The 15581-nt window shown below is 41.9% G+C and overlaps 1 protein-coding gene across 3 annotated transcripts in view; it reads right to left on the bottom strand.

Moving 5' to 3' along the window:
- STAB2 (stabilin 2) overlaps positions 1-15581 on the bottom strand; it is a 79478-nt gene that overhangs the window by 36477 nt on the left and 27420 nt on the right. For all 3 annotated transcript variants that reach the window (XM_021387346.1, XM_021387353.1, XM_021387360.1), the window contains 13 exons: positions 15396-15449; positions 14067-14147; positions 12938-13090; positions 10229-10291; positions 9474-9557; positions 8785-8871; positions 8268-8379; positions 6112-6292; positions 5038-5131; positions 4078-4236; positions 3618-3713; positions 2857-2952; positions 1802-1849 (listed from right to left, as the gene is read on the bottom strand). In XM_021387346.1, coding sequence (XP_021243021.1) covers positions 1802-1849; positions 2857-2952; positions 3618-3713; positions 4078-4236; positions 5038-5131; positions 6112-6292; positions 8268-8379; positions 8785-8871; positions 9474-9557; positions 10229-10291; positions 12938-13090; positions 14067-14147; positions 15396-15449 — 1308 coding nt within the window. The remainder of the gene's footprint in view (positions 1-1801; positions 1850-2856; positions 2953-3617; positions 3714-4077; positions 4237-5037; positions 5132-6111; positions 6293-8267; positions 8380-8784; positions 8872-9473; positions 9558-10228; positions 10292-12937; positions 13091-14066; positions 14148-15395; positions 15450-15581) is intronic.

Raw genomic sequence — 15581 nt, forward strand, 5'->3', positions numbered from 1 at the left:
TAGTATGCATCATCTCCCATATGTCCATGTCTACCTCAAAGATAAAGAGAATCTTCACTGGTGAGGATTTTCCCACTTGTGTGGACTGATTCATTGGTTGGTTGGTTGGTTGGTTGATTGATTTTTGTGGGGTAGAAAAAGGAGAGCTGAAGACTTGAATGGAATGTGATCTTGCTGAATATGTGGTTCTCCAAACTTTTCACTGGCTTCAGAACTTGCCATTTTTGATACTGCAAAACTTGAGGGAGCCATATGAACTTGTATTCTACACTTCTGTGGCTGGTATGCTGCCTGGCTTATCTTGGATAGTCCTTCAATATCCATACCAGTTTTTAAGTCAAGAAGGGACTCAGTTCCTTAAGGCAACTTTAAAATAGCTGGGAATTTTGTCTCTGCTAAGATAATCTCTCTTTCTAGCCATCACCACTGTCCCCTTCCAAATATTTAAGTATAAAAATAGCAACAGGCTTCCTTTTCTCATCCTTCCTGATCAGCAAGAGAGATCTTTGGTTATGAAATGTGGTAAACATCACATTCCTGTTCAAGTATGAAGTTAAAAACCACACAGATGGATGTACCTCCCTATCTTGGTCATGTTTTTAGCTACTGTTATTTAAGGAATGCTGTCTCTTTGAAGTGTAGCAGAAATTTCCACAGTTCTGTTTCAGTAAAAAATACAGAATCTTCTCCCAAGAAAGAAATTCATTTTTTTTTTCCTGCTTCATTATCTAAAGAGCACATTAGCAGGTGAGCAGCCTTTCCTATCATGCTCATTTCTTTAATTTCATTAGTTTCACTCTCTTTAGAGCTGCTGGTGCTGCAGTCTGAGCCCAGGGCGAGACAGATAACAGATTTAAGTCAGCCACACCGACGTTGCTTTCAAGTAGCTCCCTGAGCTTCCTTTTGCAATTGCACATTTTAATGGTCCCCAAACTGTCGAACTTTGAAAAGCATGAAAGCAGCTAATGTGCCGTGTCTGATGCCTCTTGTGCCATTCATTAACACATCACTGCTCCTTTCATGTGTCCATATACTTGCTGCACACTTCTTACATTTATGTTTTAAACTCTGTAGAAGAACTGTTTTTGATCTTATTCATACCAATGCCCATCTCAGTGGGGTGGGATCTCTAATATTACTGTTGCTCTAGTAATAGGCAATACACATCAAAATAAGAAGTTGTCAGTGTTAATCAGACTATCTAGGACTTCTTTTTAATAAAATCTAAGTTGGTGTTCCTTCCCTGATCTAAAGCCAAACAAGTTAATCCACTTCATTTCCTGCACCGAAGTCAAGCCTGGATGGAGAATTTGTTTATCCTAATTGCTTGATGTAGCAGCAATACAATGATCAGCCATATAGTCGTTTTCCTGGCACTGGGCTCAGTGAGAATGGGAGCAGTAAGGCATTGCGTGTACTCTCTACCTGCTTGTAGTTTAAGTGATGAGAGGATCTGCTTGGGGCATACTCAGGCTCTGCTTGTACCCTGCTGCTACAGAGAGAGTCATGGCCTAGGTAGACCCTGCTTTAGAAAGCAGGCTTGTAGCTAACTCTTCTACATGTGGAACTTTCTTGCCCACTTGAATTTGGATCCAGGAACTGGTTTTCAGGGAGAAACCAAGAATCAGATGATCAGTATGGCTGGTGACTAGTGGGAGCGATACTCCAATTTCTGTCCAGAGCTTAGGTCTCTGCAGTGTGACAGAATATTGTCTTGGGGTTCTCATTTCTAAAGGTTGAAAGACTTATGGTTTTCTGTAGACTTGAACATACTAAAGTATCAACCATAAAGTGTACTTACATTAACCCACTGGTTAAATGCTGTTGCCTCTGATAGAGTAGATAACTCCTGATTGGAAACAGAAAGAGAGAACAATGACTATGTAAGCTCTAACAAGCTGTACTAAATACTCTTGCTGTAGCCTGTGGTGTAACCCACTGTGCGTGGCCTGGCTGATGTGACATGAGGGGCAGGTTTTCAGTATGCATGGAAAGGGAGAGCCTTCATATTTTTCCAGTGCTAGTACTTTCTGGGAATGGGAATGGTGAGTTAACAATGCTTTTTGATAACTGAACCATCCATTGCTTTGGTGTAATTAGATGCACCTGACCTCAGGGCATAACATGTACTGAGCTCAGGCTGAGGATTTATTTTCTGGGAACATAAACCTAAGTCTTTTCTTAACTTAATGCAAAATTAATTGAAGGAAGATATTTGTTTTGATTGCTATTTTTACAACATCTCGCATGCAATTCTGTTTTTATTCTGCCACAGTTCTTGGAACAGAGATAGATGATGGTATAAGCAATGATGGCAGATAGTGCCAAGAGGCATGTAAGATTATTGCCAACGGCTCGGACAGCTGACACTTTCATTTTTCCTACACTGTTAAATGCATATTTATTTCCCCAATTTACTTGTTTGGATTTTATTTGTCTGTCAGTCTGCATGGTTTGAGTAACGTGATAAATTGACCATCTCAAATGAGATAGCACAAGGCAGAATTTTGATAGAGCTGAGAGCTTGCCAATCCCAGCTGGGACATGAGTGCCTAGCATATATGAAATTAGGACTTCTTAGAATATATGAAGTTAGGATTCTGAAGCTGGCGCTTTATAATTTGTCTTAAAGAAATACACTTATATCCGTTAGGCCTCTTTCCAAGATAAGTTTTTGAATACAACAGATAATTTCTGTATCAGACGTGAATCTCCAGTGGAAACACTGTCTGCAGACAGCACTGTTGGGCATCATATTTTTCTAACTGTTTATAATGACTTTGTTATCTGGTTAAGATCCCGTATAAGAAATGTGCACTAGGTCCCGCGCTTGGAGATGATGAACATCTTACTCACATCTGCAGCATTTCCATAACATATTCTGCCGTCTCCTTCATAGCCCTTTGGGCACACGCACTCCCAGCCATGAGAAGGCTCAAGCTGACAATTTGCCTTTGAACCAGAAAGAGAGAGAGAGAGAAAGACTGTCAAATACTCAGGAGGCTACTCCAGAGCAAGTATGGCCTGTAAACACTTCCCAATATACATTCATATACAGACATTACCTCAGCAAATATTTCTGTTCCATCTTCTGTGGACCTCCTTACCCTCCTATAGGATAAACTCCACCAACTGAGCACACTAATTCCCTTGCCTTTTCCATCGTGTTGGTCTTTTCGATTGCTACAGCTCCTCTCTGCTTTTTAATTTAGCTCTGTCCCATTGTTTTCCTTGCTGAGCCTGTAGGTCCATTGAACATATGCAGCTACTGGTAAAACTGACAAATGTCAAGCTGGAGATGTGTGACTCAAGGAAGTATCTCAAAACACTATTGCATTCAGATTGTAGTTGCTGATAGAGAAGCAGTAGGCATTCACTCCAGGCTTGAGATAGCCCTTCTGTGAAGGTGGAATCGCAAGCAGCCCAATGCACATACCATATTGACGTAACTTGTGTAGTGTTTTTGGTGGCTGTATCACTGCTTGGATTGGAAAGCTTTGTTTCATCTTGAGCAAAAATTGCAGGCTTGAAATGGCAAGGAAATTCTATGGTGTGTGCAGAAGGTGAGGTGTGATACGTATCTGAACACTTTGTTCAGAGAATGACTTATTACTCACCAGATGATGGCATTTTCCATTTTGTTCCAGGCATGGGTTTATGGGTGTGCATTCAATTCCATTCCCCCTAAATCCATCTTTACACTTGCAGTCATTCTGTTGTTTCAAAAAAACACAGCAATATATTATAATGATTAAAACCGTGTACATATTCTAGACGTGGCAGATAAGTCTTTTGGTGTTTCTGCATAGCTCCAGTGACTTCAGTGGAATGTGACTGACTAATACCTCCAGTAGCCCTTAATACTAGACACCTAATGTACTTACTTTACAATATTTTCTCCTGGAGAAATAACACATAGCAAAAACTGGAATGGGAGCTGTGGGAGGTTGCTTTGTGTGGAAATGGGCTTGTGGCCTGGAGGGAGGGAAAGCCTGGGGATGAACAAGGGCAGGAAGTGCCAGCCCAACAAAATAGGTGAGAATTGATGAAGAAGGCAAGAAGAATGTGAGGCCTTACCTGACCAGGCCCAATGTATATGCAAGTGGCATTTTCATGGCACCCAGCCATGGAGGGCAGTAGGCAGTTGTTGATGGCTGAGCAGTCCCGTCCATCACCTGTCCATCCTGCCTGGCAAGCGCACACATGCCCTCCTGGGCCTGTTTGAATGCATTCAGCCTGGGGAGGGGGCAGAGGACATAAAAAATCACCTCTGTTTGTACAGGCAAGGGCATGTAAACCTGGCAGAGAGCAGCTGGACCATGGGGGCTTGCCCACCTCTGCTGGCAGAAGGACCAGGCTGAAATCTTTTGGGTAAAATCAGCACTTGGTGCAAAGAAGTAGGCTTTTGCCTATGGCAGTAGAAACTATGGAGCATCAAATCCTCTTTAATCCACAAAACTGTTGACAGGGACCAAAAAGCAAAGCTCCTACTAACATTCAAACAACTTTTGATCCCGGACCAGCAAGGGAAATAAAATCCCCCATGTGTTAATGTCTCCGCGGTCAGACCTTAGGCCTGCATACTGGGATTGGCAAATGCCAGCTGTGGTGGATGTCCCATGCACACAGACTTCTGAGTAGCTCCTGTGAGAGAGGCTAATGATTAAAGGTTTTTACTTCCTTACTTGGGCATGTACTACCTTACAACTTTCTTGTAGCTACTTCTGAATGGATGGAAAGTTCCTTTTTATCCTAGCTTTGTTTTCACTATGGGGTAAACCAGAGCTGTGTTGCTGCTGCTTGGCTGGAACATGTCATGGATTACCTTGGCAATGCCATGACACTGTTCAGGACAGTTAAGTGGCATCCGCCTTTAAGTCTAAGCAATAGCAATGTCCCTGTCAGAGAAAGACCTTGAAACTGCAGTGAAAATTGTGATGCTTCCTTTTGGAAATGTTTCAGCCAAACCTTGCTTACTACTTTGCTTGTTGCCTGCTTTTCTGTAGTGCCAGGCTCTGGGGGAAAGCCCATACTTACATGTATATTGCAGCCTCCTGAATTTAAACTAGCACAGGGATCAACTTTGCTGCAGGTCATGCCATCTCCCTCATAGCCAGACTTGCAAACACAGCTATAGAGACAAGAGGAGAGGAAAATCACTAAATGTGTTAGGGTAGCTGTAAAATTAAGGAAATATTTTCCACTGTAATGTGCTATTTATAGGCAACTTAAAATTGGTAACCTTGGATTCATGATGCAAATAGTGCATACATTTTTTTAGCTCCCTCCCTAAAGTATGTGACTGTTTTAAGTCAAACCAGGGATCTGTTCTCTGTGTATGAGATTAGGAGTGAAATTAATTCAGCACTTATGTGACCTTTGCAAAGTGGAAGTAATACCTCTAAATTGTTGGTCTTTCTTCCACTGATGGCTTTCTCCTTGAAATGCATGCAAGACCAAGATCTCCTTTATTTTCCCTGGTCCCTCTTTCTCCAAGAAGGGGGAATTTCTGAAGCACAGTTATGCAGCATCCAGCATTCTGCTTACTGCAATGATTCATTACTAGTGCAATGCAGCAAGAAGCAAACTTGCTGCATGTGATGGCCAAGGTGAGCATAAGCAAGTGCAAGACAGCTGTTGTAGGAACAGAGTTTCGTGGGCGGTTCTGTCAGGGCTGGATAGCTTGTGCTGAAACTCATAGTGCTGCAGCATCTGAATTGTACCTGGGCTGACTGGATCCATTTATTTATCCCCAGACTGCAGTAGGAGTTTAACTGTTTTTCAGTAAGGCTCAAACTGCTAGTTCTTTAAGGGAAGGTCAGAAACATAACCCTTGTAGATGTTAGAAGGAAGGCAGCCTTCTAACAATGATCAGATCCATATGCATCTATCTGATCAGTCTTTAAGGTAATGTATGGGATAGGGCACTGACAGCTCTTAATTCCTACCAGGAAATGAAAGTGTATGTGCTGTGTTCTTTTGCTTATTTGCTGCATAGCAGCAGTTCAGAGGCTGATATTTGTGTACTGCTACAAGGTGTGGTTTTGATCAAGAAAGTAGGAAAGTGCTGCATTGTATTTAATATTAATTAGATGGAAATTGCTGACTTACCTCACTGCACCATCAATAAGCTGACAGTCTGCATGCTCATGGCAGAGTTGCAGAGAGGGCTCACAGGGAACAACTGCCTTATCGCAGAATATCCCAGTGTATCCATTTCTGCATGATCCAGGAAGACAGATTCCATCACTGTCTATTCGGTTATCACACTTCCCATAAATGCAGAGGCACTCTACCAGAGATAGAACACAATGTGCAATTCCATAGTGGGAAAAGACATCTATCCTTGCATAGCATTTCTTATGAATTGATTCCTCTTTTATTCTGGTATCTAATCTTCTGTATTTTTTCTCTTTTTATTGGAGGAAGTCATTGTTTATTTATCATATCCATGTCTTTTCAGGCATCTTTCACAGATAACTATTTTACATCTATTGTAGGGCACTTATCTATCAATGAAATTTAAAGTATATCAGAGAGGGCGGCAAAGTACTGTATCCTAGGCTATTAAGGAAAAGTTTTTAATTGCTCAACTTCTGATACAGTTTCAATGATGTACGAAGCCTTCAAATACTGTGTCTGCAATCCTAAAAATTTCACAGCGTAGAGCCACCTGGGCCAGTGCCCAAATCAGCAGCACAGACCTTCCCACACTGATATGGCTGCACTGATCAGTGCTGATGGGAGGCACAGCAGTGTGCCCAATGAGTGTGATAGGTAAAGCTTCTGCACTCACAAGAAGTGCCAGTAGTGATTAGTGAAGCAAAACCACACTGCTTGGCCAGGGCTGGAGCTTAGGCAATATCACCTTTTCTTATAGAATTTGTCTTTCAGTTTTTGTCCATGTGCCTCCGAATCTTAATGAGCATAATTGATGAATTGCAGGCTGTTTCACAGCAAAAAAAAAAAAAAAACAAACGAAAAAGGATTATAAAGTTGGGGAATATATTTATATTTCATGTCACCTATTCTATGGACTTTCAAACAAGTTGTACCAGGGGAGGTTTAGATTGGTTATCAGGAACAATTTCTTCTCAGAAAGAGTGGTGCTGCACTGCACAGCCTGCCCAGGGAGGTGGTGGAGTCACCATCCCTGGAGGTGTTCAAGTAACATGTGAATGTGGCACTGAGGACATGGTCAGTGGGCATGGTGGGGATGGGCTGGTGGTTGGACTAGATGATCTTAGAGGATTTTTCCAACCTTAATGATTCTATTAAATTCAGTAGGGTTTGACATAGCAAGATTAAATCTTTCAGTGTACAGAAGATGCATGCTAGAACTATAAACCATTCAATAGATCAGAAATTATTCAGTAGGGATAGTTAATAGGCAGCCCTAAGCACAATCTCTTTATAGATTTAGTTGTTCTTAGATTGCATATGTTTCTCATTGTAGGCAGATTCTCTTCTAAGTGTGGGCAACAGCAGAACAGCAATGAATAGAAAAGATTTTCATTTCAATTACTCATGTGAAGGAGACAGAAAAGAAAGAAACAATAAATTAATAACAAGTGAGATATGAGCCTTACAGAAAGCCCAGTTAAGCCAGTGAGAAGACTTCCTCTAAGTCTAGGCTTAAATTTATTCCTTTGAAATAAGAAATGAACCTGCCTCAGAGGCACCCAGCTCATCTGCCATGCAGTTTCTTTATGTAGCAGTTAACACCTGCCTTAGTGTTATTAGAGTATAAAGGAAAAAATCCCATTCTCTCCCGGTACAGGAGAGACATGGAACTGCTGGAGTGCATACAGGGGGTCACAGTAATGGTCAAAGGGATGGAACATCTCCCCTGTGAGGACAGGCTGAGAGAGCTGGGGCTACTCAGCCTGGAGAAGAGAAGGCTCCTGGGAGATCTGAGAGCGGCCTTTCAGTATCTAAAAAGGGGGCTGTAAGAAGGAAGGGGACAGACTCTTTATCAGGGTTTGTTGGGATAGGACAAGGGAAAATGGTTTCAAACTAAAAGAGGGGAGATTTAAACTGGATATAAGGAAGAAGTCTTTCATGATAAGTGTGGTGAGATACTGGAACATGTTGCCCAGAGAGGTGGTGAATGTCCCAAGGTCAGGCTGGAGGGGCTCTGAGCACCCTGATCTAGCTGTGGGTGTCCCAGTTTGTTGCAGGGGAGCTGGACTAGATGGCCTTTAAGGGTTCCTTCCAACTCAAACAAGTCTATGATTCTTGGGCATAGGAAGTGTGGCTGTACTTACTTTTGTCACACTGAGGTCCATATTTGCCAGGGTCTGAGCAGAACTGGCAGAGAGAGCCTTGATATGCCTCAGCACAAATGCAGGTGCCATTTCCATCCAGGCCATCCATGCACTGCAATATGGAAGAAAGTTGATTTCTATGTATAAATGGAAATAAATCATTATCTCTCCCCTGAAAAAAGGTAATAGATCTGTTCATGCTGTGGTTATGAGAAGCAACTAGAAAAAGCCTCATCTTTAATGAAAAACATCTTCTAATGCAAAAGCTTTCCCTGTGCTTATTGTTACACTGCTGCTTCTATGTTGGGACCAGGCAAACCTGCAATTCAAGTGCTTAAGAGGAGACCAATTCATTTTCCCTTCTCTTTTTAATGGAACCCTCAATTCACGGCCATCACTGGACTGTACACCTCTTGTAATAATCCTGTAATGCAGAAATGATCCAGGGGCTTTCGGGACACACTCCATCCTTCCCAAAACTGAGAGAGAGCAGGATGGGGTAGGAGGCTCTGCTTACCTGTCCATTTCCTGAGCAAGGTTTGGAGAAACCTCCTGGGCATGGACTGCAGTCGGGGCCAAAGAAACCTCTGCAACACCTTGGCTCCTGCAAAATTAAGCAAATAGTGCTGTCTGCCATCTGACTGAATGGTTAGACCTGAGTGAGACAGATGGAGGGACAGGGATCTGGATAGGGGAGGGCACCAATCCCTTGCACCAGGACCTAACTAAGAGCCCTGGGAGCCAGGAAATGTGTAAGTGCCCCCCAAAAGGCCAAAGACTTCATCGAGGACTACAGCAGAGCAAGTGGGCTGTGGCTTTGGGATTGTTTGTTATTCATTATTACTGAATACTGCATGAAGTCTGGTGGCAGGGACAGCTGGGAGAAAGGATTCCACACTGTGCTGTTCTTCATGGGTGCAGCTGAAAGCGGCCATCACAGTGTTTGGGCTACGAACCCAGTTAGTGCATGATCGTTGTTGTCAATAACATATGGCAGCTGAAAAGCCTTGCTGGAAGTACTGGTGTATGCGTGTGTTGTAGAGAGGAATTACTGCAGGTAGGATACTGGCAAAAATTTGACATGGATAGTGCGTGACCATCTATCTGCATGTGTATCTCAGCCCTGAAGGATGGGTCACAATGCACAAGACAACCCTTTCGAAAACTTCTGTGTACCTTTCATCTTAAGGAACTGTAACTGTGTACCTTGACTGTTATTTTGCAGTATCTCGTACAACCAGTTTTTGGAAAGGCTGGGCCTTCAATAATGCATGTCCGCTTTGAGAAAGGCTGAAAACCATACAGAATGGAAACATTAGTATTTATAAACAATGCACAGTGCTGTGGTACAGTCTTAATACTGGAACATAATTTAATTGGATAACGAAGCATCTTGTCGTAGTGTCACATATTCTCAATTTTTTAAAATTTGTTGAATTATGCATCGTGATTTTTCTTAATTTTACCTGTGATTCATACTGAATATGGGATATAGGACTAACTACCAGTGAATTTTTACAACATGGGGAAGAAAATTCCTGCAAACAGTTACTTCTGGGATGCTTAATCAAAAGGAAATTTTTAACAGATCTGTGGTCTAATTCAAATGCGTCCTTCCTCTATTTTTCATTTACGAACTCCCAAAGCATAACCACAGTAATTCTAATTCCTCACCTCAGCCTCCTGCCAAACTCTATTCTAAGTAGATCTTTGCCTGAGAAAAGTGTCTTAACTGCTATGAACTCTGGGGGATCTTGCTACAGGAAATAAAGCAATGTTAAAATTACCTGATACTTAAATTGTTGCCAAGAATAGACTAATCTACTGCCTACATTTATATTTTTATGCAGTATTCTGTAATACTATCTGTTTTTTTTCTCACTGTATTGGAAGAGCAGCAAACAACACACAGATGTATACATTTTGTATTGTGGGGGAATCTGTCAGGAAATGTCACTTACGATTGGCTTGGAATCTGGTGGACAGGGAGGCAATGCATGAGAGAAACAACTTGTGCAGATACCCTAGATGGAGACAGTAAGGATTACCATTTGGCAAGGCATTATACTAACTACCAAGACACAAAATTCTGGATGATAGGCACTGTAAAATTGGCTCTGATATTTGTTCCCTCCTCCTTTTCATCTTCAATTTTCAGTCCTCCACTCCCTTCTAAAGACCTGGCAGCTTCCTAAACAGAAGGAAACCATGGGCAAAAACTTTCTGGTGTCCTTTGCTTGACCTCATATAACGCATTGATGAAGATTGTCTGAGGGTCTGGTGGAGTCTATACTTACATAAGAATTTTTATTTCTTCTTAGGAAGACCACAGGTTAGTTGAGTCTTGTATGCGGATAATGTGTTTTCTTAATAGGCAGTGAAGGGAAATATATTCTCTGCTTCCATGTGCCAGACCTGTCACCCTGCTATGATCCTTCCAAATGTAGCTGCTTTTGTTTTCAACTCTTAGTTGTCTTTCCCCAACAGCTAAGCCAACCACCAGATGGTGGTGACAGAGACTGGCAATTACAGCACTGAAGAGATATAAACTGCAGTGGCAGTTTTAAAGGTAAGTCCTCAGACAAGCTCAGCGTGCAATAACCTCAGAGAGGATGAGCCTTTCAGTGGATGGATATCGAGTTTGTCAAAGCCATGAGGCTCATGACTGCTAATCTAGAATAAATCCTAGAGCAGGCATCCAGTGTGTTACTTTGCTGTGTTTCATAATGATTAGACAAGTGAACATGAACCTGAATTATGGCATTTCCCCCACACACTTATCACTGGAGCTAGTGGAGGCAGAATCAAGTACTGATTTGGATTTAGTCGTCCTTCCTGTCATACAACATGTTAAGGAATAAAGGACTAGATGTATGAAAGCATTTGTGCATCACATAGCTGTGCATCACAGGTGCCACTACTATGTTCTAAAGGTTTGTGGTTCAAAGGTATTTTCACAAGCATGTTGTTAAAATTCTGTGATAAGCTGTGTAATCATGATGGAAACATCCTAGGCTTCTACTATTGTTTAGGTTTCTGAAAATCCCTTCAAGTGCCTCTTTTCTCCTTTGGAACTCAGAAACTTGCCTGATAACTGTGGAAAACCTCTCCTCTGATGGCACTGCTCTCCTTGCTGCTCAGTGCCACTCAGCATCACCTATTGCTCCCTTTCTCCACCTAGGATGTGACACTGAGGGACATGGTTTGTGGGCATAATGAGGATGGGCTGGTGGTTGGACTAGGTGATCTTAGAGGTCTTTTCCAACCTTATGATTCTATGATTCTAACTTTTTTGTACTGTTTCAGTCTTCATCTCTTTTCAGCGTACTTTGAGCCTTGTAGTTATGACCAGCATTCAAGTACAGCTACACGAGTATGTGTATGTTAGTGTAATAGTTCTATATTTAGCAAAGTAGAGTTGTTGTAGATGCCTGTAACCTCCAGTTCTGACAAACCTTGCCTTTTCAGTGATACCACAAGCTGGGTTTACAAGATGATATTGTTCTTGTTTTCTGAGAGTAATGAAGACACAAAATGTCTGCTAAGAACAGCAAAGCCATTGCTCCATTCTGGTATTCTCCTTGGCATCAGTGCTTTGCTACAAAGCCTTGAACATTAAATTGTATTTTATGCATGGAGATTTCAAAGCTGACAAAGTGCCTAACTTCAGTTTGAGGAAGCATTTTTGTGCCAGACACTATCTTTTTTTTCTTTCAATCACTTTTTTTTCATAGATTATGAGTAGGATTCTGATAAGGAATTCAAAGTACTATAGTGTCCTAGGTGTGCTCTGCCTGATTTATGGACTCACTATGCAGCTGGCACTTTGGAGTCACTGCCAGAGGTAATAGCTCCTTGCTGCCAACTCTTGTGTTTTCTTCATTAAATTTTGATGCTGTTCAGCTCTGCTGAGAATCTGTTTCAAGGCAGTGGTTTTGGACTCTTGTAAGAGCTCAGCTGGTAATTGTTCTTCATCATTGTACCGGAACTGTTTACTGGCCCTAATATGTGCTTGAACACGATCCAACTATAGCTCACAGGAGCCACTCTTACTGCAAACTGAAGGATCAGCCTGATGCTCAGGCTTCTTACCAGAAAAAGCACCTGAGTGTTACCAAGTGTAAAGGCCTGCACTCTGTTGCCAAACTGAACAGGATGTATCAAATTCCACTCATTGAAACACAGAACAGGTTTATAAATGCTGATTTGAAGAAGACTGGGAAAAGTAGGAGAAGTCTTGGCTTCTGAAAGCAACACTTTCTCATGCAGTAATTTTCAGTTCCCTATTATGTTGATATTGTAACTAGATAGATAGTTCCTTTTCCTGCATAGTCAGTGGAAATGAAAATACTGATCTGAACTACCTTTCCCAGGAACTTGTCACAGCTGAAGGTGTACCTGTATGCAAAGTGGGATGCAGGAATTCAAGGAGAAAACTTGACTGAAATGATAATATATTTAAAAGGACTAGTGCAGAAACTAAATGAGTCTTAATGTGGTATAGGATGTGCTCAAATGAGTGCCTTGTTTGCAAATCATCTGTGTTGCACTGCTAACCAGGTGACTGTATTTCACTGTTACATTGATTTCTCTTTTTTTTATGTGTGTTTCATGGAGTAGGTGCAGCTATTGTATTTTATATCTTACCATTTGTGTTACATATATCTTACCATTGCAATTTGACTTTTTGTCTCATCACACCGATGTGGCAGAATTGGAACAATGGTGGGTGGGATAAGAACTCCTGCAAGAGTAAAAATGCGACCATTTTTTGCAACAATATCGGTTTCTTCCATTCCTTCTCCACTCACCAAGACTTGTCCCTGTGAAACAATAAATTTTTATTAATAATAGTAAAACTCTCATAACTTCCCAATTTTGGATCCTTCCATTTTAAAAAATTCTAGTCATGCTTCTCATTTCTAATTGGCTATTTCGATTTTCTTACACTTATTTATGGAAGAAGCAAGCACATGTTGCCCATTTTCTTTATAATATTTGACAACAGAGACATCTGATGTTTTCCCCTTAGTCTGTACCATTATCCTGTAGAAGTGGTGACTAAAAACTTGGCCAGAATAAGAAGACCGCTAATGGCTCCAGGACCCTGGTTTCAAAAGACATAGGCGTGGGTTCTGCGGTGCCCTCTCTGACAAAGGAGTAGAGAGGGGAGAAAATGGGAGACAATTTATGAGCCATCCCAGTTCACAGGAAAAAAAGTAATTATTCTTTCTGCACTTACTCATGCAACTGCTCTGCCTTTACAGTAATTTTCATATATGAATCTTTTCTCCAGAACATTTACATTTGATTACAGTACACAAAGAACAGAGGAACTTCAATATATTGATAAGTCTGGTTTATCAAAAGCACTATTAGACAAATTAACACCTTTAAAAAAGTATTCACTAGGTTCATCAGGATCAGAGAATATAGTATCAAAAGGGAATTAAAAAATACTTATATATGCACTGAGAAATTTTTAACTAAAATATTTGAAATATAATTCTCCCTCCCCTCACCTCAAACTACTCAGAGAATAAATGAGGACCACTCCTGGACTGGGGCTAATCATAAGAAAAAAGAGACTGCAGGCTGTCTTCACACAGAAGCCATTTGTCCTGCATCTTTTACAGTACTAATTTCTAACAGTCGCTGGAAGTAGTGGGCTGAGTTATTTTGCCTCATCTTAATGAGAAATTCCTCTGCTGATGTCCACTCCATTTCCCCCTCTCGATATGCAAACAGCTGCCTAGCTCAGAGGGAGCTGGCCACAAGTGAAAGTTGCCTTGGACTTACAGCACTGGTCGTGTTAAAGTAAAGGAACTGCTTCGCCATGCTTCGGATGTGCCCTATTGAGATGAGACTGGCAATCTCTAGCTGAAATGAATATAAATGAATTGAAATAAATGTAATATCATTATTCTTTTCAAATAGTTTTCACAAAAAAGACCACCTCTGTTTCTGGGATGAGCAAAGGACCCTATCAGTTTTCTCTAGCTCCATGGGCAGCCTTGCACTGTCTCACCTGTTAGCATAATGAAGTTAGGGATGTTATTTTAAACTTCAGCAGAGCTAGTTGCTTGCTGCATCTGAACAGCTTAATGGGCTAAGGTGAATGGGATGAAGTTCAACAAGACCAGGTGCCAGGTCCTGCACTTTGGCTACAACTATCCGAGGCAATGCTACAGGCATGGGGCAGAGTAGTTAGAAGAGCCTGGGGATGGACCTGGGGATGTTGGTTGACTCTCGGCTGAAGATGAGCCAGCGGTGTGCCCAGGTAGCCAAGAAGGCCAATGGCATCCTAGCTCCAGTGTAGCCAGCAGGATCAGGGATGTGATTGTCCCTCTGTACTCAGCTCTGGTGAGGCTGCATCTACAGTACTGTGCTCAGTTCTGGGCCCCTCACTACAAGAAAGACAATGAGGCCCAGGAGCGTGTCCAGAGAAGAGCAAAGAAGTTGGTGAGCACAAGTCTTATGAGGAGAGGCTGAGGGAACTGGGGTTGTTTAGTCTGGAGAAAAGGAGACCTTATAACTCTTTACAATGACCTGAAAGGAGGTAGTAGCGAGGTGGGGGTCAGCCTGTTCTCCCATGTAACAGCAACAGGATGAAAGGGAATGCCCTCAAGTTGCTCCAGGGGAAGTTCAGGTTGGATAATAGGAAACATTTCTTCTCTGAAAGAGTGATCAGGCTCTGGAATGGACTGCACAGGGCGGTGGTGGAGTCATTGTCTCTGGAGATGTTCAATAAACAGTTAGATGTGGTACAGAGGGATATGGTTTAGTAGGGAAATATTGGTGGTGGGTGGGCGGTTGGACTGGTGGATAATCTTGGAGGTCTTTTTCAACCTTGGTGATTCTATTGTTCTATGATTCAAAGGACATTAATTTATACTCTTCTCTGTAGAATCCAGTTTAAGCAAAGTTATCACTTTTTCTAAATATTGCTGCACTTGCATCCTTAGACAGTTGTAGAAATGACTGTCCTCAGAAAAGGCAGAGGCATTGCCATCCTGCTTTAAAGCCTTGCTGTGGGGTGCACTGAAAGGAGGTTGTTCTCGGAAAACCCCTGCCGTGAGAGGGGAAAATTTCTCTTGAGCTCCCAAGCTATGGTGAATCCACACTCACCTCAGCATTGGAAACAGTGTGGTATCGGACCAGCTCCAGCAGCTTCAATGAGCCCTGCAAGAGCAAGAAAGAGAACTTTTTAGCCCAGTGTGAGTAATGCAAACCCAGCCTGGTCCATGTGAGAGTGTGGGGGTGAGAACTGCATTACCACTGAAGCTGGAAACTTATGCATCAGTGGTAATGCTT

The sequence above is a fragment of the Numida meleagris genome, chromosome 1, assembly GCF_002078875.1.
Source record: "Numida meleagris isolate 19003 breed g44 Domestic line chromosome 1, NumMel1.0, whole genome shotgun sequence".
Taxonomy (NCBI): domain Eukaryota; kingdom Metazoa; phylum Chordata; class Aves; order Galliformes; family Numididae; genus Numida; species Numida meleagris.